General features: G+C 36.6%; 1 protein-coding gene across 7 annotated transcripts in view; it reads left to right on the forward strand.

Annotated features, from left to right (window-relative positions):
- Positions 1-25,146, forward strand: part of RAPGEF2 (Rap guanine nucleotide exchange factor 2) — a 184,422-nt gene that overhangs the window by 131,878 nt on the left and 27,398 nt on the right. For 5 of the 7 annotated variants that reach the window (XM_066548221.1, XM_066548222.1, XM_066548227.1 and 2 more), the window contains 9 exons: positions 6,395-6,526; positions 15,008-15,185; positions 16,865-17,001; positions 17,535-17,693; positions 19,307-19,459; positions 19,836-20,000; positions 22,995-23,102; positions 23,194-23,397; positions 23,498-23,606. In XM_066548221.1, the coding sequence (XP_066404318.1) occupies positions 6,395-6,526; positions 15,008-15,185; positions 16,865-17,001; positions 17,535-17,693; positions 19,307-19,459; positions 19,836-20,000; positions 22,995-23,102; positions 23,194-23,397; positions 23,498-23,606 (1,345 nt within the window). The remainder of the gene's footprint in view (positions 1-6,394; positions 6,527-15,007; positions 15,186-16,864; positions 17,002-17,534; positions 17,694-19,306; positions 19,460-19,835; positions 20,001-22,994; positions 23,103-23,193; positions 23,398-23,497; positions 23,607-25,146) is intronic. The other 2 variants (XM_066548224.1, XM_066548228.1) reach the window with 1 other exon arrangement.

Consider the following 25,146-nt stretch of genomic DNA (forward strand, 5'->3'; position numbering starts at 1 on the left):
TTATTCTGTAATTACTTACATTTACTGCTGTGTTTAAAATCACTCAACCATAAAAATGTTTTCCTTGATGTCTCTCTTGGTTAATGAAAGAATTATGTTGAAATAGCAAGTTGATGAATGCCCAGCATTATTACAAATATTTCTTCCTTATCTTATTAAATACCATAAATATGGGCATAGCATTAAAATGCAAAATACAACAGATGTACAAACCCTTAATATAAAAAATGTTTCTATAAAATATTGAAATTAAGTGTTAATAATTTTATAGGATACTGAAGAATACTGCCTTTGTGATCTACACTTTCATAGTGCAATAAAAATTTCAGGATTTCTATCTTGGGTGGGGAAAAAAATAATGAGGAAGACTAAGGCACAGTATTGCTTTTAATTGCCTGCTGTTGTTCTCTCTTCATGAAAAAAACCCAGAATCCCAAAATAAGTTCATTGTAGTTTACTTCCTTAGGTTTGTGGGACTAAGTGTAAAAGGAATAAAAAACTTAAAAAAAATATTTATTATGGTGGCTTTTATTGTCTAGTAGCTTTTATTTTTTTATCAGTAAAGAGCTGCTATAGAATAAGTGTTCAGATGCAGGTGTTTGGAGGTTGAAGAATCAGTGCTTTTTGTGTTTTTTTAATTTCAGAAAGTGGAAATAGAGGCTTTAAAGGTGATAGTTTGTGTTGTTTTATGTCTGCTTGCTCAGTCTGTCTCAGTGGCACTTATTTACATATAAAATCATTCATTGGGAATTGCATAACAGAATGTTACACCTTTGCTCTCTTTAATCCCATCTTTTTTGCAAATGTGCTTCAGTCACTTTGCAGGCTTTATAAATCTTTCATAAAGTGCTGAGCAGCCTTCAGCAGAAGACTTTGTTTATATGCTTTGTTTCTTTGTTTCCCTTAAAATGAGTGGTATATTGAAGCTTTCTAACTAGAATTCATTTGGTAATTTAAAATGACATTCTTGTGTTTGTCTTTCACGTTGTTGCATTTATACTTGTTTTCACATATAACTGCATTTAAAAAATAAAATTCCAAATTTTATTTAATTTTTTTATATACTGTATTTGTAGATAAGCCCAGCAATTGCTTTGAGTAGAAGATGCCTTTTGTTATAATGAAAGGCATGCTGTAGGGTAGGAAAAAATAGTAATGTTCTTAAAATAGGAGGAACATATTCAGAGCAAAGTAATTGTTAGTTTTGCATGCATAACATGGTGATTCACTTGGAGGGTGGAAGTAATAAAATGATGCTTTTAAGATGGGAAGATGTGATAGGATTTATGGTATTGTACAGTTCTAAATGGATATATATCTTTTCCCTTAAGATAGTTTCACGTAATTGTTTTAAGTTTTTTTTGGTTTTAGGGTTTTCAAGAAGTAAAAATTGGGAGTTCCCAGATGTATTGTTTTAATCTACGTGTGCAATGTGTTTCTATCTACGTGTGCAATATGTATAAATGGGTGTACTTATGTAGGTATACTTGTGTATTAATAGCTACATTATAAATATAAAATACTGTTTTCACCTCTGTCAAATTAAGACTAGGGCTTAGATCATAACTATTTTATCAGGTCATGTTTTATGCTAGAAACTTTTGTCCATGTTACATGTGATTAGAGCTATGCATATATTTCCTTAATGTCTGTCACTTACAAAGGTTGTGCTTGAGACTAGGTTGTCAGGACAGTTTCTGACCTTTTTAATGATTATGAATTATTTAAGCTAGTGTACATATACTGTGTTTTGAAGCTATGCTTACTTAAGAACAAATCATGCATTAATTTTTCTAAATTACCCTGCTACGTTTTTACTCTGTGTGCCAGTTCCTTCTGATGGTGTGACTAAAGGTGTTCAGTAATGAAGTTAAGAAATATTGTAGGTGTTGGCTTCAGCAAAGCTGTACTTAAGTGTGGTGCTTGTTATGTAAAATATACAAGCTGCTTTTGATCCTTATTACTTTGAATAACTTCTTAAAACTAGGCATCATTTAATGAAAATGTAAAACAAGATAAAAGTGAGAATTCAGTTCTGACACCATTTGTGGTGGTGTCAGTCTGTGAGGGGTGATGTTTCTGAGGCAGGGGTAGGTCCTTAGACTTTCTTATCCTGCTTGTGGTCTGGTAGATATAGCATGTGCTAGATCTAGCTGTGTAAATGTTACAAGAAAACTTGTCTTTGTACTGTTATGCTAAATAGTAAAGTCAGTACTAAACTATGGAACGGAACAATAGCTCAATACAAGCACAGAGTGCTTAATAATTTAATAATAATGTGATACTCAGTAGCACGGCAAACATACCTATTGCCATGAAGTTAAAACTGCCTGGAGATGGTTCCTAGGAAATTTTTTCAGAGTTATAATAGCATGGTTTCATGATGTTCTCTAATCTTGTTCCAATGCAAGTAAGAAATTGGATGTAAATATCTTGATTTGGGGTAGGCCAGCTTTTTGCTGCTTGTTGAATGTTGTGTTCTGCTTACCTGAAAAACATTCACCAAACGTGTTCCAAGAGTAAAGGGTTTACCTGGTATTGGGTTTGTGTGGCTGGATTTTGGTAGTGTGGGGCCACAGGGCCAACCCTTCTTCCTTGAGAAGCTGCCAGAAGCTGCCCCCATGTCTGATGGAGCCAAACCCAGCTGGTGCCAAGACAGACCTGCCACTGGCCAAGGCTGAACTCGGCAGTGATAGTGGCAGCACCTCTGGGATAAGAAAGGGAGAGGGACAGGGGGATTAAAAACTGCAATTGCAGCCACAGAAGAGAGGAGTGAGAATGTGACAGGAGCAGCCCTGCAGACACCAAGGTCAGAGCAGAAGAAGGGGCAGGAGGTGCTCTGGGTGCCCCAGCAGAGATTTACCCAGCCTGTGGTGCAGGTCATGGTGAGGCAGCTGTACCCCTCTGCAGCCTATGTTGATCCACAGGGAAGTAGAATTCCACCTGCAGCCTTTGGAGGACACCCACACCAGAGCAGGTGGATGCCTGTGGAAAGCCCACGCTGGAGCAGGCTCCTGGTGGGATTTGTGACCCTGTGGAGAGAGGAGCCCACGCTGGAACAGGTTTACTGGCAAGAATTATGACCCCAGAGGGGACCCACACCAGAGCAATTTGAGAGGAACTGCAGCCCGTGGGAAGGGCTCCCTTTGAAGGTGATGATGATGATGGAGAATTGCCTCCTTTGGAAGGAGAAGAGTGTGAGAGTCCTCCACCCGGGGAGGGAGGAGCAGTAGAAGCAAAGTGAGATGAACTGACCACAGCCCCCATTCCTTGTCCCTCCACAGCACTGCAAGGGAAGAGGCAGAGAATTTGTGAGTGAAGTTGAGCCTTGGAAGAAAGGAAGGGTGGGAGAAGGTCATTGAGATTTGAGTTTCTTTCTCATTATCCTATTGATAACAAATTCAGTTAATTTGTCCCCAAATTGGGTCTGTTTTGCCCACGACAGTGAGTGATCTCTCTTTGTCCTTAACCATGAGCCTTTCATTGTATTTGCTCTCGCCTGTCCAGCTGAGGAAAATGACAGAGTGGCTTTGGTGGGCATCTGGTGTCAAGCCCACCACCAAGACTTAAGCAGATGTGGGTTTTCATTGTCATCAGTACTTTACTTTTTTCTCCCTTGTGTACAATGCAAATATGAAGTGTTTTAAACAGCAGTGAGTGACTAAAATAGAAATGTATGCATTTCTCACACACGTTTTTCATTGCGTTTACAGTTTAAATGTTTCAGCTTATTTAATTTTTGTATTTTATCTTTTTCTTCATGCAGTCTCTCACCTTAACTTTGGGGGGTAGGGCAGTTGAAGTGGATGCTGCTCTCGGGCATGTAGCACAGACATGTAGTGTTCTGCAAAGATATGAGCATGTGCTTTCTGCTTGTAAATAGTCCTATTTGATTAGGATCAAAGTGACTAGTTAGGTTGCCTAAAGAAAAATGCCTGCTTCTGATCTTCTGTCACCACTTGGCAAGTCCAGCTCAGGCAGCATGGCTTTGACTTGAGGAGTTGCTCTGAAACCAGTAATCACCAAGCATTCAGCTGATTGTCTACAGCCAAAAAGATTCAGAAGGCTTGCTTTTATTTGCAGTGTTTTCCAGTTATTGTGGAATCCTCTGCCTCTTCCTTTTGCCTTATGTGCAGTAGTGACACACAAATCCCTGCTGTTCATTTAAAACACTGAGTGCAATCGTTATATTAAATATAGCTCGATTTAACTTTTTAACATACTAACTGGATTTGCTTTGATGAAAGGTTCTTTAAAATTTTTAATGCATTGATAAAAAATAAATGCTGTTGTTAATGACATGGAGATATTTGCAGGGCACTATAAAATTGAACATGTTTGGCTGAGTGCCACACTGTTCATATACAGTTCCCTATGGAGTTAATATTTATTTGGGATTGCAATACTTAGTGCTTTATAAAAGGTAAAACCCTCAAAATATATCTGTGTAAGTTATCATTAAATGTGTGAATCTTAGACAATTTGTGCTTGTATCTTAAAATACTGTGTAGGATTTCTACTTTGAAATAAATGTGGGCTTCTTCAATTGCAAGAGACTGTACTTTGAGAAGCAGTCAGCAACACATTGCAAAAGCTGTGGCAGTTCATTTCCCTTGCATTCTACCTATGGAATATGTACTTACTTGCAGAATGGCTCAAAAAGGATTAAAAAAAATTGTATAGTGGCCTGAATATCAGTATATATAGTTCCATTATGTGATAATTCAAACTTACAGATTGAAAAGAAAAGCAGCAAAGACCTCAGATATTATAATGCAGTCCATAATGCTGTATTTTCTCCTTCTGATACTTCAATAACAGTAGTGAGCATAACTAGATTTTTCTGGAGGCAGCCTTCATGGCTGTGTGTATTAGAGTATTGCTTTTCTTAATTGCCTTTTCTTTGTTGATGAAGATCAAATCTAGCTCTGGGCTTACTGTAGCTTTTTAGGATTATTAGTATTTGGTTGCTGGTTTTAGCTGCTCTTTCCAGTAAGATACTAGGAAAGAATTATTTAAAATGCAGCCATTTTTGCTATCACTGATGCAGTCATTCTGTGATAATGAAGAAATCCTTTTCAGATGTATTAGAATAGGAAATGCCAGTCAGTCGAAATAAGACTAAGGTTTGCAGTTGTCTGTAATTTCACTGCAAATCCTAAAGCCAAAGTTCTTTCAGGGTGTGTTCCATAAACAGAACTAAACAAGGCAAACAGCAGTAAAACCATTCAGTATCTTTACCTGTATAGAGCTAATAATTTTTTCTAGCATGTTCTCTTGTGACTTTTTTCCCTAACCTTTTATACTGATTGGCTTATTCTCTCTTAATGCTGAATGAGGGCTTATTTCCATTTCCATCCAGGGAGAGCAAGCACCAAGGTAGCATTCATAATTGACATGGACACACTGCATGTGACATTTTTCATACAAACACAACTCTTAGAGATGAGAGAATCTGCCTTGTCTGAGTTGAAACAAAATTAATGAACAAAGATTTTTGGTTTTAATTATTGAAGAATTTATTGCACACCAAAATTGATACATTAACATACTTTTATTAACTAGCTGTGGGATACAGGCTTCTTGGGGAGAAGAGTAATTTGCTCCTGAAATAGCATTTAAATATTTCTTCAGACACCAAATATTTTACTTTGTCAAAGTTCGCTTTCTGCAGTCTGGAAATGTTTACAGTTCTTAAAGATTTTCATGGGAGCTGTGGGCATAAAGCAGTAGTAGAAATATATATCACAAATCTTGGTGAATGATTGTTAAATGATCAAATATACTGTCTCAATTCATTCTTCAGCACTGCATGTGAGCCAACTAATTTCAAGATTATAGCTCTTTGTCTTCCCACATTTCCTATTTGCTGTCATATTATTTGGCTCAAAGTATAATGGATAGCTCAGTGACTTGGATTTTCCTTGTCTCTAATGTATTTTGTCAACTTGAGAAACAAGAGTTTACCAAATCCAGAGCAGTGCTGGTTGATTTTTTAAAGATGTATGTGACTTTACTCCCTTGTTAACTCCCATCCTGCAGGAAACCATTGATTTTGGAAGTAGCACAATATTCCATATACATTTTAATTCTATCCAAACCCCACAGCAAGCTACTGAAGAGTTTTGGCATATTGCTTCACTAATGTTTGTCCTCAGATACATGTTTTTCTTGAATCTCTTATATTTGCAACAATTTGGTGGTATTTTGCTGACCTCTGCATGAGTTAAAAAAGCTGCATAACTCTAAATTTTTATGCTGCATTCTCAAGCCCCAGTGGTTTTCTTAAATAGTTGGTACTGGCAGAGAGTAAAGTATGACATATATGATTTGAATTAATTTTGCTGTGTATCTCCCTCAAATTGTAATGATGCTTTTTCTGCTCCACCTATAGCTTCCTGCAGATTTCACAAAGCTGCACCTTACTGACAGTCTCCACCCACAGGTGACCCACGTTTCATCTAGTCATTCAGGATGTAGCATCACTAGTGATTCAGGAAGCAGCAGCCTTTCTGATATCTACCAGGTAAGACTGGAAGGGATGCTGATGGGAGGTGCAGTTGCCATCAGTTTTGCACTTAATAGCTGAATGTCCTTGCTATTGCCTCTTGTCAGTTTTGAGTACTTGAAGAAGTACTCAATAGACTTCAAAAAAAAATACTTTTTGTTTGAATTGTAATGATTTCAGGCTTTAGGTGTGTTGGGTTCATAATGTAGAGCCTATTCAATGGTGGGAAGAAACAAATATGGAGCGGGCAGCCCGTGCTTCAGGGGCATATTTCTATTTCCCCACCCTGTAGAAACGTGATGCCAACCTCTTAGCAGTGCTTCCTCTCCTGGCCATCCTCAGAAAGGTGGGCAGGTTGAACTGCTGATGCTTCTTAAAGTTATACTTCTGAGGTGGCTGCTTCTTATAAAGCTCTGTGCTAGTAATTGGGCAAAACTTGAGTTTAGAGAGACTCTGAAACTGATCCAGGGTTTAAATATAAATTGGAAAAAAGTCTAACGTGAAATAAAATGAGGAATTATGCATTTTTCACTTGATGTTTATGGTTCTTGCAATGTTGGAGGAGGAGCTGTCCTGATAGGGAAGTGTACCAATTTGTTATTCTGAAAGGAAGGAATCAAATACAATTAAAATATATTTCTATCAAAATAATCATAAAGTAGTGAGACCACTTCAACATGAAGTACTGTTAACTAGAAGAGGAATAATGGTTTTTTGAGATGCTTCTGAAATGGCAAATGTAGTCATTTAAATAACAGGAAAAGCGTATCTATAAATATGAAAGTTCAGCTGTGGTCATAGTTGAAGAATATAATCTCTTTCAGGTGAATAAGCTTATAGGCTTCTTTTTGTGAAAGAAGATAGGCTATAAAAAGATCACAGTTCAATTTAGACAGTAATTACAATAATGCAAAGGTTTATTTTTGCAAAACTATCAAATTAGCTGAACACTTAAGGCATAGCATTTGTCAGTCAAGTAGGTTTGTCAGATTTCTTCTGAAGGCAGGATTACTTTGAGATATGATTTAGGTTTATATTTTGAGACTAAAGAAGTAAAATCAGTTTTGTTCTTCTACTCTTCTATAGATTTTTATTTTTTTCATTACAAAGATTTCCATTCTAACAGAAAAATAACAAGTACCTCTAGAGGCACAGCTGTAGGTGGCATGTAGTTACAGTCATACAGATATTCTTGAGATAAGTTGGAAGTAATTTTTTGCAAACTTCCAGCAAAATGCTCTTAACTGTGAAAAAGATAATTGAATTTCTGTGCAATTAAAAAAAAAAACCAACCAAACAACATAAAAGAACCAAAGAAACCTCAGAAAAATACTTCTCTATGTAGTTGCCAACCTGGTCTATGACTCCTACTAGTTTCATTTGCACTGTTGGAAACAACATACTGATTGGTGTTTGGAGAGAGTTAATGGTATACTGAAGTATTTATACAGACAAAATTTACTCTTTAAGTATTCTTTTAAACTGAATTTACAAACAAAATGCATAGTCCATTCTTAAAAATATTATCTAGTTTCTTCAATTAATCTGCAATTAATATCACATTTAAAGGTGACTTGGCACAGTTTTATCAAGAACTGTGTAATTGCACAATGTCCAAGTATGAATAACCTATGTCCATATCTACATCCAGAAATATGACCATGTACTGTAGAATGCAACCTCATCTTTTTGTCTTAAGACATATACTTGAAGAAATGTTTATTAATGAAATGGTAAATTCAGGTGTGGAAACTGATAAGATTCTTAAATTCTTGAATTTAACTTAATGGTACGAAGTATTGTTTACCTTGATTTCTCAAATTCTGGTAAATCATTAATTTCTGGCCTCAGTTTCAGTCATAAAGGAATGTAATGCAGCAGTGTTGGGCTAGGTTATAGTACTGCAAAAACAAAAAACCCTGAACCAAAACCAAATAAAATGGCTGTAATTTGACTCCTCTAGGGCCAAGATAAGGATTAAAGAGAAATATTATTTAAAGAGAGGGTGAATCAGTCATTCTCTCTCAATTGTTTGCCTTGCAATTCTCTCTCAAGTGTTTATTCAAAACTAGAAAACCATAACCAAGTCATCAACATGTTATTTTTTTCCTTCAAATTTGATAAGTCTTAGGTAAAGCTCATGATCATTATCCCTTTGATTCTTTGATTTTCTGTATATAATGGTATTTTTCTGTTTAGTGGGGTGGACTTGAATTCATTATGGCTAGGTAGAAAGCAATGATTTAGAAAGATCACCATCTTGTCTTGCAGTTGATAGAAAAAATTGTTTTAAAAATTATATTGTTATTTAGATCATTACTGCTGAAATCTGAGGTAATATGTCATGTTCTGCATTCCGTAAGTATTAATTCTGTAGCCTTAAGAGCAGCTGCTTCCAGTGAAAATATGTTCATGGCCTTTTAAGATTTTTTAAATAAATCATGAAGCTGAATCTTCAGATGCTTTCAGCATTGAACTGAGAATACTTCCTTTTAAATATTAATGTGGTATCTAAATTTGTTTGTCAAACGTTGCACATGAAAGAACTTCTTTTAGGATAAGAAATACTTACCAAAATAAAATCAACCTTTGTGTTTACCCCACCCAAGTTTCAAAAACATATCAGGTGCCAATTAGTAAGGTCCTTAAATACTGTTATTTTTATTTTAGGAAATAAGTTCAAGTGACAAACTCTGTAGGGTGACTTGAGAGGAAGGGAATGCTGAATGTCAGTAGATCGTGTGTTGGCTTGTATTTGCCAAGAACAATTCCTTGCTTCTGTCTTTTTTTGACATCTCGTGTATGGTTGCTTACTCTTGATTTCTAGGCTTAGTTAATGAATCTTAAATGAACACATATACCTGTTCCTATATGCTCCTAGATGCTTCCTGCTATAGCTGCTAAATATATTACCAGATGATTGGAGAGTGAGGAGATCTAAGCTCATGAAAGTGTTTTATTGCCCCTCCCTGTTTTGGGAAGCATTGTTGTGTTGGCTCAGCTCTTTGCCAGCCTTTCTTTGCCTTATCCTGTCCTCAGACTGGTGGCTTCCTGCCACACTTACATGCCCTCAGTGCCTGCCTAGATACCACTGTCGGTACAGGAAACCAGGAACATCCTTTCTGAGACCCTCCCAGGATGTGCCTATTGCTTGGAAATTTTCAAGATGTCAGCTTTGTTTTCTCATGATTCTGATATGGTAGCTCCTAGGAGAAAGGTCCACCCTTCAGCAGCTCTTCCTGAGTGAGACCAGTCTTTTGTGTCTCAAACCAGAGAGTCCATGCAGCCTGCCCTTTAGTCACTGTATGCAAAATAAAGACATTTTACCTTAAGATAAAGCCATTCTTTCTGACTGTATCAGCTGCTGAAGTGCAGGGCTCTGGCTGGTGCCAGAGTGGCTGGAACAGCTCAGGTGAATTGTCCTGTGGACTGCCAGCCCTGCTTTTTCAACAAAGTCCAATGCAGTTCTTTATCACCCCTGTAAATTCAGGGCCTCTTAATCTGCTCTGTGGCTTCCAGATCCATGTTCTGTATGCCTGTGCTCCTGGCAGACATTGCTCTGTTCTGAGAAGGAGGCAATCATTGGCAATAAGGGGGGATGCTGTTCCTGGTGGGTTGTCTGCATTGCTACACATTTCCATCGTCAGTGAGCAAAATCGCTCAGACTGACTTTGTGACTCATGTGGGCTGCTGTGTTGTAGATTTTGGGGTGGATGATGAAAGAAAAAATATGGAGAGAACTGTGAAAATCTTGGACTGAAGGAGTTTTAAGGTATTTCTTGGACATTTGCACTTGGGTCAATGTAGCACAAAAAAATAATGTTATTACCTTAGATTGTGTATGATTTCTGTACATGTAATAATTGTAATTGATTGTAGTACATGTGATAACTATCTAATAAACAAATACATATTATAGTTGCATGGATTGAATTTCAACTTAATTTATTGATATTGTAAACTTTTGTTTAGTCATCTGAAAGCTAATTTAAAACAAAACTCCAGACATGATTTCTCTCTCTGTGGAGACACTGAATCCAATGTGACTATATGACATGAGGGAATATTTCAAGCTAATGTGACTTGTGCATGTCATTTAATGAGACAGGTAGAGCCAGTGTTCTTGGTGTTTTTATTGGTATCAGCTTAAAAATTAGAAAGTAAAAATTAGTAGTTTCTGTAAAAGACATTCTTATTTTCATTTTTTAGTTCGTTTTTTAGCCCTTAAATGACAGTGGCTGAAAAGTAGTGTGGAGATGGTGTTTTTGAACTGAGCATGGCTTCTTTGTTAGCTTTGTGGAATTGAAGGAGTGCACCCGGCAATGAACATACTTCTGGGTTGTGCAAGGTGCTTCTTCTATTTTTTTTTTCTTTTGTCCCTGTCTTTTATCTCTTGCGTGTTTAGAGATTTTGGATTGTTGATTTTAGTTGTTAACAGTAGTTACAAGGGGAATTTAGTCTTCAAAATGACACAATGTTTCCTGATGAAAGTAATTAAATTTCTAGAAAAGTAAAGGTTAAAATAGTCTGTTTAAAATAAAAAGAGATCAGTAGTTAGTGTGGTTATTTTACAGGTTTTCTATTTTTTCTCTTAATATTACCATCAGTTGGAAGTTTTTCCCAAACCAGTATAGAAAGAAAACTATGAAGGCCACTTAAAACAGAGCCAGTCATGTAAGCAGCTCTCCAAGTCTTCCCACTTTGTTTCCCTTAGTAAGGGTGAGGAGTGTGTGATGAAGCAGTTGTTTCACTGGAGTGAGAGTTACTTGGTTGAGTAGAGGTAGAGATTGCCCTTAACCTCTTCTAATCTGTTTTCTCAAGAAACTCAAAAATTAGGTGGAGGAAGAGGAAGTCAGGCAGTAAATGAAGTCATCTTGAGCTGCTCATGTAGTCCATCACCTCTCTCATTATACTCATTGTCATGGTGCATCTAAAAAATCAAAGGCCAGTAGAGTTGGCATTAACTGGTTTCCTCTCCTGCCAATCTAAAGTGACCAGAAGGGTCCACCATTTCCCCAGTCTGACCTAGGGAGAATGAATGCTGTTCTTCTTTTCTTAATCCTCCCCTTCTTCCTCATGTCAATCAAGGAACCAAAGGCTAACCAAGAACTTAGACAAGGTTTTTTAGTTTACATCTTTACCCTGGTTATTTCACAGTATTTGTTTAATTATCATTTAAATCTGGAAGTGTATTTGGACTTCAAGATCCTCCTCAGTTGAAGCAGCTAGTTTTTTATTGGTGCTGTATTAAACTTTATGGCCACTGCTTAAAACTGGTCAGATTCTCCTTAGGCGTCAAATATGAAATACTACTGCAACTCAGGCTTGAAAACGTCTGTCTTAGTCTCTTAGCTGTCATGTTGGTGATGTGACAAATAAAATATTAGGATGTCACTATTATGAGATTGCTTTGAAGCGTCAATAATTTTCTCCACAGAAAATGGAAAGATGACATGAGAAATTTGCTATCACAGTTGGTATGGAGAGACATTGTTTTGTACTTCAGGCTGCAACCAACATTTTTCTTGCATTTTTGTTGCATGCAATCTTTTCAGATTTATTTAAGTGAAACTAATTTCTCTTATTGCCCAAGAAGCAAAGTACAACATGCACCCAAGAATGGCAATTCTGAGGTGTATTTCATCCTTGGTTACATACCCTGAGAAGATGTAAGCCTCATGATTGACTGTAGTACAAATTCTGTTGGATATTCATCATTTGGGTTTTTGGTGGCTGAGGTTCATAAGGAATCCCCTATGCCCGAAGGAGCTCATGGGGGTTTTCCCTTTAATCTTGGACAGATGCAAGGCTATTGCTTAGTTACCAAGGGTTCCTGTGCAGACATGTTTGGTTTTTCTCACAGAGAAGGGGGTACAAAAGCACTCAGAGTAGTTGGGTCATGAAGTTTAATGTCTCAGCAAGAGGACCTTGAATACTTGACATCATACATGCTGCTACTAAACCTAAAAAAGCTATTTGCGATGCATAAACACAAGGAGACCTCAGGGTTTTCTTAGTTTCCTGGTTTGGTTTTTTTGGTTGGTTTTTGTTTGCTTGTTTGTGGATTTGGGGTGGGGGGACATGGATTTGTTTGGTTTGGTTTTTGTTTTGTTTTGTCATGCAGAAAGGCTACATTTGTCTTTCTTTTCTATCTTTTGCATGATCATAGAAATTTCAGGAAGTTGTTTGAAAACATGTATTTTTTTTCTTCTAAAGGTGTTTTTAAAGGTGTCCTAAATTAACAAACTTTCTTATTACATTGTAGATTGTTGCATTCAATGCTGAGCTTCTTTGTTGCAATGGTTTGGAATTTTGGTAGGAAATTAGAAGTAGTTGCTTTCCATGCACCAATAACTTCAGTTGTCCAAAAAAAAAAAAAAAAGGAACAACAAGTGTAAATAGTGATCATCTTTGGGAAATCTTGTAGCCTTTGGTAGTATTTGTAAAGTGTTTTCTGAGTCCAATGTTGCATTTAATTCAGTGTGAAAATTTGTTTTAAATAGCATTGACTCTTCTTGATAATAGTTTCAACAGTTTTCCAGTTTTGTTTAATTGCTTTAAGACAGTAAAATAACTTATCTTTTAATAGTCAGATGTTGTACAATAGGTGGAAGTTTCTTGTCTGTTAGCATTGTGTGACTAAATTGAGGTCTGCAATAATTTTGCTATTGTGCTTTTGAGTGAGCTTAATCTGGGCAGGTTGGAGGGGCATTTGTTAGTGATGGGAAGGTTTACAAAACTGACTGTGAATCAGTCCCACTGTCACTGGAATTGTCACTGCTGGAAACTTCAGATTCTGACAGATTGGTGTCATAAGCTGTGTGTCTACTGACTCATCACCACTAATTTTTCCACCAGTCACTTTTGATGAAGGCTATTTTGAAAGAGTAGTTACAGCAGCTGTTTCAAATGTATCACAGGGAATGGGCATGTTAAACACAGTAAGACTGCTCATAAAATACTGCTATCTGTGCTATGTTTTGGGATTTGTTTCTATGCCAGTAACATCTTTCCTTATCCTGGTTAAAAAATGAGCAGCATTTTTTCTTGACAAAATCAAAACCAAAAAAGCCACTAAAGCCCCAAAATGAACAACAACAACTAAAAAAACCCCAACCCAAAACCGCAAAGTGAGAATAATTTGAATATTGCATAGATGCTGTTATCATGCTTTTTTTAATATTAACAAGGCCCAGTTACAAAGCTTGTGTTGTGCTGTAGGACAGAAGCATTTAAGACTCTCACTAGCTGCCCCTGATCCATCTCCAGCCATATGCTGCTGTTCATGAGGTGGCTGTGTATAGTGGCATTAAAGTGACAGATGTTGGCCACAGACAGGAGGCAGGAATAGAGGAGATGATTCTACAAAATTACCAATGCAATTTCTCTTACCTTCCCTGTGTTCAGAGAGTGACCTAGTTTTGTGGGTTGTCTTTTTCACCAGTCTGAGATAGATTGATGAAACAAGCTTTAGTAGGTGTGTTTGTCCCATGTAGTATTTTTCAAGTAGATGTGAATGCATTGTGTGCTCCCAGAGTCTCAGAAACAAACCATCCCTTTAAGGCTGGATTTCTCAAGCCATGGCTTAAAACTTGCTCATTAGAAGCTTGCATTTCCTTAAAAATTGTCATAGCTAAGCCTTGGCAGCTGCTGTGGTATTAAATCAGGTTCTGAGAAAAGGCAGCCGTATCAGCCATGACAGACAAATGTTTGTGGGATTTATTAAAGTGTTCAGTCTTCAAACTCAATCATTTTTGAAATATTTAAATATCAAATTAAAATATATTTACCTTTAGGTGCTATACTAATGACCTTAGTCTGGACTATGTTTTCATTCATTTTAATACAATTTGGGGGTGGTTAAATTTGACAGATATTTTGGGTAGTCCATCTGTGGTGTTTAAGCAATGACTTTGCTTTTTTCTGCATCTGTAAATTCTTAGGCAATTTATCAACAAATGAAAGCCATATTTAACCATGTTCAACTGGAATTGTAAAACAAAAGTACAGTCCTAGGTGACTGAGAGATAGCAAAATTCCTCTAGCATTCTGATGCTGTTCTTATTTTCCCAAACTGTCTGTTTAAAATTATGTTGCTTTCCTAAGTGTCTGTAAATTTGGAGTGAGCACAGAAATTGTCAAATGAAAACTGTTTATTGAAAAAAATTATATTGGGCTAACAGTTCAAGACATTGCTGCTTGAAATGTAAGAGCCTTCAATCCCCCCAAGACCCACAGATTAAGTAATGTCTCTTGAATCCTTTGTTTGTGTGACTGATTGAAACAAATGTTAAAAGTCATATTTAAACACAGTGGGTTTGGATTGATAAATTGTTAGTTGTTTTAAAAAGATATAAAAAGAAAAAAGCAATATAAAAATATTGAATAAATTTGGGTCATTTAGTAGATGATAGAATTCATCTCTGTACATTTAACCAGAAAACTGCAGCAGTAAATAACATATTCGAATGTTTTTTTAATTGTTTATGCACTAATTAGGCTACAGAAAGTGAGGCTGGTGATATGGATCTCAGTGGATTGCCAGAGACAGCTGTGGATTCTGAGGATGATGATGATGAAGAAGACATTGAAAGGGCATCAGATCCTTTGATGAGTAGGGATATTGTAAGAGACTGCTTGGAGAAAGACCCAATAGACAGGACAGATGATGACATTGGTAAGTATTGCAGTGTAGTAAAATTTTGTCAAACATGTTCTTCTTCACCTCCAAAAACTTTAATTTTTGAGCTTGCGGTTTTATTTTAATCATTGGCCTTTGTAATTGATAAGGTTAGTGTTTATTGTTATTGTTTTTTGTATAAGTATATGTATAATGTGAACAATTAAAGAAAATGCATATAATATGGGTGAAACCTATTACTTGCTGGCCTTTTTGATCTCAAGCTTCTAATTGATATCAGAGCAGGTTTATGAAGGAGATGTCATTGAAAACTGGAAAAAGAACCTTGGCAAAGGTGACATTAATGTCAGCACTGCTTCTCACAGTATATTTTTAATTGTCAGTTGTGACATTGTGACTTGATATTTGTTGCAAACATTGGAGCCTTTAAAACCTTAACATAAATGTGCATCTAATCAAACTAATTTGCTATGTTAACATAGGAGTAAACACATTGAAAGCAAAGCAGAACTAGAATCCAAATTTTAATCTTATCTGTTTCACTGGGGGAGATATTTTTCTTTTATTGAAGTATGACTAAATGATGATTAAGGTTGATTATCTGATGATTAAGGGACTAGAGCATCTCTTATGCAAGGAAGGTCTAAGAGGGCTTGGGGCTCTTCAGCCTGTCTCAGCCTCATTAATGTATGAAAATACCCTGGGTTGAGGGTGTAAAGATGATGGAGCCAGAGTCTTCTCAGTAGTGCCCAGTGAGAGGACAAAGGGCACAAACTAAAACACAGGAGGCTCCATCAGAGCACTAGGAAATGCTTTTTTTCTGCTGAGACTTAGGCCTGGGAGAGGTTATCCAGAGAGGTGTTAGTATTCCTCCCTGAAGATATTCAAAAGATGTTTGCATGTGTTCCTGGGAAACTGGCTGTAGGGTGGCTCTGCTTGAGCAGGCAGGTTTGACCAGATGACTTCTGGAAGTCCCTTTTAACCACAACCTTTCTGTAATTCAGAGTAAATAAAAAATAGAGAAAAGATGGGGTCCTATTGAACTCTTTCAGTAGACATTTTAGATCAAACTGGATGCAAAAACGATTTTGGGGCATATAATCACTTGGCAGGACTGCTAAAATTAAGTTTTGTAGTTATGAACAGCATAAAAAATGAAAATACAGGAAGCTCACTGTTGAGTAGAAGTGCAACTCAAGTGCAGGTAGAAGACAGAGCAGCAGTAGTCACCTTTAAGACAGCAATCCTGTCTGGTCCATCTGAAAGGAACTTTCTGGTGAAACCACCAGACAATGATCAAGTACAGTTTACTGTTAAGCCTAGACTAGGAGGTGTTGGCTTTACCAAACAACTTGCTCAGTTTTGTGACATTTGTCTTGCTGTGTTTTATATAGTTCTAGTCACAATGAAATTATTGCCCTGACTGGGGTATTAAAAATATCACTGGTTATATTCAGAGCTATTGGTTACATTACAATCCTTCCATTATGCTGACTTTTACTTTGCAGGGTTTCTATTGATGATATGACCAGCCAGTCTGTGTCTACAAAATACCCAGTAATTAAAACAGGCCACTGTATACATGATTTATTAGTATACAGAAACGATTGTGCAGCATTTTAGCTTAAGCAGCCTCAGGCATCTTGCTGAAGAACTGTCTTTACTGTGCTTTGTTGTTTTGACATGCACGACTCAGTGGGCTTTTTCTCCTTCAGAACAACTACTGGAATTCATGCATCAATTGCCTGCTTTTGCCAACATGACAATGTCAGTGAGGAGAGAACTCTGTGCTGTGATGGTGTTTGCAGTTGTGGAGAGAGCAGGAACTATTGTACTAAACGATGGGGAAGAGGTCAGTAGAAGTTGCTTTTGACTCTCCTATTATACCAAACATTCCAGATTCCACACGGTTAAGATCCTCTTTTGTTACTTAAAAAAAGGAAAAAAAGAGAAAAAAAAACCAACATTCAGGTAAATCAGAACTCTTTTTGTTCTGGATTTTCTGAAAGCTTTTGTTTAAGCGCTACAAATTTCTTAAGCAATAAAATCAGAAAGCATTCTCTGTAGTGTACTAAATGCTTCCTGCCTATTTGAGCTCATCTGGGGACTTTATTTCAGTGTTCAAGTGCTGTTTTAAAACTTCCTCTTATTTTATTTTTTCCACAGTCTTGCATTACCTCTTAATAGTAAAGATGAGCTTAAGATCCCAGTTTTCTTGAGCTGGAAATAGCTCTACATTTAAGGAAAATTAGCTTATTAAATTGTTAACAGGTGCTAGAAAATAAATTTTGCCTTAGAACAGTTGTGAGAGTTGTATTTATATAGTATGATATTAAAATGTTAAGTGATTTGGTCTTCACATATCCTGCAATATTTGATTTGTAGCTGGATTCCTGGTCAGTCATTTTGAATGGCTCTGTGGAGGTGACATACCCTGATGGAAGAACAGAGATATTGTGCATGGGGAACAGTTTTGGTGTTTCCCCCACCATGGAAAAGGAATATATGAAAGGAGTGATGAGAACCAAAGTGGATGACTGCCAGGTAGAGTGTCTGTGGTACATGCATATTCACACTCACACAGGTGTAGTGCAACTCAATAATGAGACCCAGTTTTATTTTAAACTGAATACATGTAAAATATCCAGTGGGTAACCCTGGACAGTAGTTGGGCAGTATGGCTCCTGCATACTCCCAGCCTGGGAAATGGAGTTATCTTTATCTGGGTAAAGGACCATTTGCATAAAGATGTTTGTCTACATGATTTTTCTAGAATTTGAGGGCCACCAGCCATCCATCCATTGCTTCCAATGTTCCTTAGTAGGATCTCAAGGTCCATTAGCCATGCCAGGCTCCTTCCCTTCTGCAGCTAATAGCCATTCTTCCTTACTCAACTCAGCTACTGAATATCAGAGTAATACAAACTTTATCTCCTCTGGTTTGAGTGAAAGATCTAATTTTGGCTAATCTGACCTTTCAAGGAAAAAGCTTTGATGTTTACTGTAATACAAGCAGTCAGATGTAAAGAATGCTTTTCATAGCATAAAACTACTGGCTGAATCTGGTTATGTGGTTGCTATTTGCTTATTCCCATCCAGAAAATTATAGCAGAGCTGTGGGTGAATTAAGCATTTTGCTTGGTCCTGATGGCTAATTAGCTCAAGTAAATGACCTTTAAAAGGGGTGAAAATGTGTGTTCATAGAGTCACCTGGTTTAGCTTGCCCATCTAACTCCCAAAATGTGCATAAATGGTTTCTCATTAGAGTAATGTTTTCAGCAAATCCAAACCTGGAACTTCTGTTTCAGCTACTACTAGCTGCTGGAAAAATGAAATGGTGTGTAAATGAATTTAAAGAGAAAATACTGTCTCTGATTCTTGGGCTCTTGTCCTAAGTATGTACATAAGGATTTAACAACGTTTCAACCATAAGAAGCACTGTTCCTCTCAGTTAAATACCCAAATTCATATAATAAGGCAGTTTAACCTTGCCCCCCAAAAGAGACAAGTGTATAACAATTTGTGTACAATGTAGTCTTTTTCCAATTTGTTGTGGTTGGTCTTAATTATATTTGCACAGTGTAGGTATTAGGAACATTCTTGAGATATTTATTCTTGCACTTATTCTTGGCTGAACTGATGATTGTAGAAAATAATTTTCCTGCTGTATGCTTTAAGCCAAGAAGTAATTTCTTTCTTCGTGCCTGCACTATTTAATTGAATGAATGTTATTTTTCTTACTAATTGACTTCAATAAAATAACTATTAAAAAAGAAGATTATTTAGCAAAACAATAGCCACAAAAAATAAAAGCTGGGTTTCCACTTAACTCTTCCAAACACCACAGATGAGCTGGGCTTTCATCTCCAGCAGTGGGGAGGTCAGAGCAGCTGAACGAGAATGGCTGGGAATACTAAATCGTATTGCTCTGATGGATCTTGGTGTCCTCTAACTGCAGGATTGTAGTGGCAGTACTGTGCCTGTCTGTTCATCTGCTTGTTAAGGCTGAACTGTTGGAAAGACAAAAACTACTGGAAAGGCTCACTGCAGGTTGAGGAGCTACTTTATCTTGCCCATTGATTGAGTACTTGCACCTTAAGTCTAAATGGTCTTCTGAAGATTTAACCTTTTAATGCTGGTGTGTGATGATTTTTCCAGTTCGTTTGCATAGCCCAGCAAGATTATTGCCGCATCCTCAATCAAGTGGAAAAGAACATGCAGAAGGTGGAAGAGGAAGGGGAGATTGTGATGGTGAAGGAGCACAGGGAGCTGGACCGCACTGGAACGAGGAAAGGCCACATTGTCATCAAGGTAAAAGGAAAAGAGAGAGTCTCTTGAAAAAGTCTGTGTTCTGTAAACCTCATAACTCGGCAAGTTAGGGCCAGCATCAGTTGAGATGTATATTGTAGGAATAAATGTTTGAAAATGGACTGTTAATATTTCTAGATGTTTAAAAAGAATTATGCATGTTGACAACTAGGTGATTTCTATAGAGATAAATTACATAATTTAAAATTTTTTATATTTCTTAACACAGTGGTCAAGCTGTTATGTTTGCTTAGCACATCAGTTAATGGATGGCAGTATTTCTAGTGTGATGAGTCTTCAGTATGCTACAAGAAAACAAATTTGCATGTGTTGAAAATGTGTTAATAAGTATGATTTTTCAATTTTTTGCTTTCAATAGGGAACAGCTGAAAGGTTAACAATGCATTTGGTGGAAGAGCACTCTGTGGTAGACCCAACATTTATAGAAGACTTCCTATTGACATATAGGACCTTTCTTTCCAGCCCAATGGAAGTGGGCAAGAAGTTGTTGGAGTGGTTCAATGACCCCAGCCTCAGGGATAAGGTGAAAATCTCCTGAATTATTACCATTTGCACTGAAATATAAGCTAAAATCTCCTGAATTGTTACCATTTACATTGAAATATAAGCTAATAAGAATAAAATATGCTTTAGAGAGAATGACTAAATTGAATAAGATACAAATAGCTGGTGACATGTTTTAATGGTAGAATATATGGCTAAAACTAAGAACATTTATTTCCCTTATTTTATATAATATTACTGTGTTCATGCAAGGTAAATTGCCCATGCTTTATCTTGCTGTGTTTTTACAACTTAGTTGCCTACAGGTATACAGGAAGCTTTTTTTACAATTGTGAGTATTTTTATTTAATGTAATTCAGTAGAATTTTATTGTGTCTCCAAGTTTGAGCATATAACTAAGTTCTGTGTTTTCTGTACATATTGCTAGTTAATTCAACATGGTAAAAATAATTTTTTTAGAAGAGAATAGAAAATTCATGCATTGTTAAGAATCTGTTGTGCTTTATGTAGCATTAAAAAAGCTACCAAGCCCAACCCAAACACAAGAAAGCAATCAGATATCTTCCCTAAACAAAATTTCCATGATGGAAGAATAAGGCACATCCAGTTTTGGCACACTGGCCATTGAGGCTTTATCATCCTTCAAACTGCATTGCTTTATTTCCTCTTGTACGGAACTTCTTCTTATGTTAAAGAATTCTAAAAATTTCCTGATTTGTGTAAATTTGAAACCATGGGAATTATATTAGTACAGTGAAAAAGAAATTTAGTTTTCAGCTTTTATTTAAATCTGGGTATTTCTTCCAGAAGTATTAGCATAGCCTTGACAGAAGGATCTTCTATATGACAGAGGATAGGCTTTGCAGCTAATACTGCTCAGAGTTATGATATTGGAGCTCATCTTTAAAGTTATGTTGCTTGTCCTCCAATGGACAATCCCCTCAGCCTCTAAAAGCATGAGCCAGCACAGTTGCTTGTATCAGTCTGAACACAGAACAGCTCTTTGTTCTGCTGCCTCAATAACCAACCTTTTCTGACCTCCAGCAGCACTGACAGAAAGGCAAGAGGCAGAGAACAGCTTGGGACAAGTGGAGATAAGCAAGTAGGGAATAAGGAATCTGGAATATTTTGGCTGTTTTGTACTGGGTGCTGATAGGCAGTAAGGGGTGAGTGAAACTTCCTGGAGATGATGAGTACTCAGGAGCATTCTGAGTGGGACACTGGACATCCAGCCTTAGCAATGATTTTGCTCTGCAGCAAGTTACTTGATTTTACAGCTTTAATCCTCTTTTAATGCTGTTCCTGATTTGTGACACAAGTAAGAGCATTCGTCTTGAAGTCAGAGTTCAACTCCTCCCAGCTCAGTGTCCTCTGGGTGTAGATGAGTAAGTCCCAACTCTAAAAGCAGCATTGACAGTGAAGCTGTCACTGCAGTAGTTTAGAATACATTGCGTGGTACAGCTTGCAACTTCCCAGACAGTTTTAATAATCTGCAATTACCCTAAATTTAACCAGACATTGTCTGGATCTTCCAGTGTCATCCACAGTAATGAAAAATATCAAAACTGTTTAACAGGAATGAAGTTCAATTTCAAAGGTGCAGAAATCTCAAGTATTTTCCTGTGGCTGGGAGCTGCAGCATGTAGAGCTGGCTAGTTGCCTTCAGTTGAAATCTGAACTTGAGGAGTTCTGAAGTGTTTGGTTAGTTTGGTCATTAATTTCAGCACTTCTTCTGAATTAATTTCCTTTCTGGGGTAAAAGGGAAACTACTTAGAAACTTTGAGGGTGGCAGGGATTGGTTTTGCATGCCTGGTGTCAGACCTTTAGCACATGGGACTGCAGAAGTTTGGATTTTGTGCAGACACGAAGAATGGGTGGGGATTAGCACTAATTAAAATTAGTATGAGACTTGTAAATTGTGTGAGACTTTGTTCTTAAGCATTAGGTTTTGAAATGTTTAGAGATTTATCCCTACTGATTTACTTTCCCAGCATAAAAGAAGAAATGCAGCTGTATTTTTAGAGGTAGCATTGAGTGGCACAACTGTTTTGGATTCAGCAACTTTTTAAAAATAGCATGAATCAATACTAATTCAAGACACCAAAACACTTTTGTTTTGTCAGGACAACTGCTGCTGATATTCCAGGTCAAATCACATACTAAAAGAAGAATATCAGATTAAAAGCATATAGTTTTAAAAAATGCCACTCTTATTTTGTGGCTTTGCCTTCATTAGTATTAATTAATAATATTTCTTCAGATTTTTTCCTAAGAAACTGTAAAATACCAGTTAAGATTCTTCTCAACTCTATCATCAAAATTGCTTGGGGGGAGTAGCCGGTGGAGGGAAAAAAGGAGAAGTAAATGGAAAGATTGGCTCTAAGGAAAGGAATTGCTGTTTTTGCTGTTAAAACATCTTTCCTGCTTCTTGCAATATCTTGTTTTTCCTGCCTCTATAAACATAGAGGAGCTCTTTTACAGAGCTAAATGCCAAATGAAGTTAATGGTGGCACATCTAAAGACTTAGGAGATTCAAGAGCCAATATTAGGCTGTATTGTAAGCTTTGTGATCCTGTGCTTGGAGAACTAAGCAGATTTGGAAATGTACATGAACAGGAAATTGTTATAAGTCAGAAATGGATCTACCTTGTTTCCTTCTACCTGTGTGCACTATTTCTTATTAATAAAATTTGATACAGCCAGTGTTTTCTGACTTGCAGCATTCATTATGAAATACAGCATACAATTGCTTATACAAGTGAAAGCAATTTTGATACTTATTTTTTTCTATTCTCCTGATATATAATTGCATATTAGTGAAGTTTGATTTGGATGTATATAATAATATAATAGTATAGTAATATAGTATATAATAATACATTTGTATATGTATTATTTAAGATTCCAGTGAAAATTTACAGGGGCTATAATGACCAGTATTTTTAAAGGACTTGGCACTTAGTGTTGTTCTGAGTATTCCAGCAATGTATTTATAATATTGATGCATTTTCAGGTTACACGGGTAGTATTGTTGTGGGTGAACAATCACTTCAATGATTTTGAAGGAGATCCTGCTATGACTCGATTTCTGGAAGAATTTGAGAACAATTTGGAGAGGGAGGTAAGAGTGAGGGTTTTTTTCTGACAACTTGGGATAACAGGGAATAGCCAGGCTGTTGTTATATATAACTTACTATGCTTTTCTCTTATAGAAAATGGGTGGACATTTGAGGCTGTTAAATATTGCTTGTGCTGCTAAAGCTAAACGAAGATTGATAACCTTAACAAAGCCATCTCGAGAAGCCCCTTTGCCTTTTATCTTGCTGGGAGGGTCAGAAAAGGGATTTGGAATCTTTGTTGACAGTGTAGATTTTGGTAGCAAAGCTACAGAAGCAGGCTTGAAACGTGGAGACCAGGTATGTAATTTTAAAATGTGTCCCTCCATTACCCCCTCCTTTTTTTTTGTTTCCTTTCTCTTCACTACATGAAAATTTTTCAAACTTGTTTGAATTTTAGATATTGGAAGTGAATGGTCAAAACTTTGAAAACATTCAGTTGACAAAAGCCATGGAAATCCTTAGAAATAACACTCATCTGTCTATCACTGTGAAAACCAATTTATTTGGTAAGTTTGTCTGCATTGTTCATTCTAGTTTTAATAGAGATCTAAGTTTTTTTAATAGTTTAAAATAGTTTTGTTTGAAACTCTTTTGTACTGGAGAGAATAGAAAAAGGAAACATGAAGGTCCTGAAATACCTAGGTTCATAATTGCAAAGAAAAATTTCTGAGTAGGGATTTACATGATGTGACTTCCCTCTCACAAGTGTATGTTTCTGGATTAAGAGGAGCTATTTTGACCATGTAGCTCAAACTTTAAAAACCTGCTTGTATATATAATGTTTAGTTCTCTCTTAAGAAAGAAGCCTTTTCAGGCATTGCAGCTGATCAGTTGTCTTATTCTGTCTGCTGAATTTACTCGTAGTTTTTCAGCCCACTCTAAGTTTAACAAGCTCAAGACTATTATAACCTTTCCTGACAGCTAAGTGAAGATTCTTTCTACCCTCTGTATTTGTTCTCTACATATTTCCCTCTAACAAGTACTAAAGCACACATGGAAGAGTCTTCAAGCAGCTCAGGACCTCAGTTAGCATCATAAGTAGTGAATAGATTGGGGTTTAGTTTGGTTTTTTACCACTGGGTACTTGGATTACTTACACAATTTAGTGATGTGTTCCTTGAGTATCTCTTTCAGGATCGGGTTCTTCATCACAAGTAAGTCGGGCAGAATATCACCACAGCACATCACTGCACTAACTGAAGATTTAGCTTGCCTATGTTATCTCCAGAAGTCATTGGCCAAAAAGTCTTAAAACTCATTGTTTCCTTGGGACTTTTTTTTTTTTTGCTTTGCAGTAATTATTCTGATATTTCAGTTATTTCTAATAATTAGAGACATTTCTTGATATATTTGGACATGCTTTTTTAGCCAGATGTTCTTGTTTCTCTGTGTTAAGTTCTGTAGCTATCCTCCTCACACTGGGTGTTTGAATTTCATGTGTTGCTTTAATCTGTTAAAGATTAAACTCCATTTCTTCCTTGCTTCAGAAGTGTTTTTCTAATTTTTTTCCTATCTTGTGTCTCCAGTGCAAATAATGAAATCAGATTATAGTACAGTCCCAGAGCAGTTATTTTCTGTGTATTGCATGCAGAGTTTCTTCTCCAAAAATCCCAAAAGCAGTTTCCTTTTTTCAACAGCATCTTCTTATCTTTACCTAATTTCTCTCTCCAGCATCTAAGTCCTATTCAACAGTACAGTTATTGGCTGGGTTTACTCTCCTCCACTTCAGTGTCTTACTTCAAGCTTTTGAAGTCTCTTGGTAATTTGTTGTACCTCTAGATATGAGAGAATATTAAGGACAGAATTAATAAAAAACAGTAAAACATAGCCCCTAATACTCATCCTTAGTTAGTTGCCATTGTTGCTATGTTTTTCTACAATTCCTTAGTTTTAATTATCACTTTTTATTTATTATTACAAATCAAGTCATCAGAGGATTTTTCCATTTTTGTATGGACAGTTCCTCTTTAACACTCAGAATACATGACTTGCTCTCCAGTTCAGTTTTGTATGATTTATTTAAATGTATTGGGGTTTTTTTGAGGC

This window comes from Molothrus aeneus, chromosome 4, assembly GCF_037042795.1.
Source record: "Molothrus aeneus isolate 106 chromosome 4, BPBGC_Maene_1.0, whole genome shotgun sequence".
In the NCBI taxonomy this organism is placed as follows: Eukaryota; Metazoa; Chordata; class Aves; order Passeriformes; family Icteridae; genus Molothrus; species Molothrus aeneus.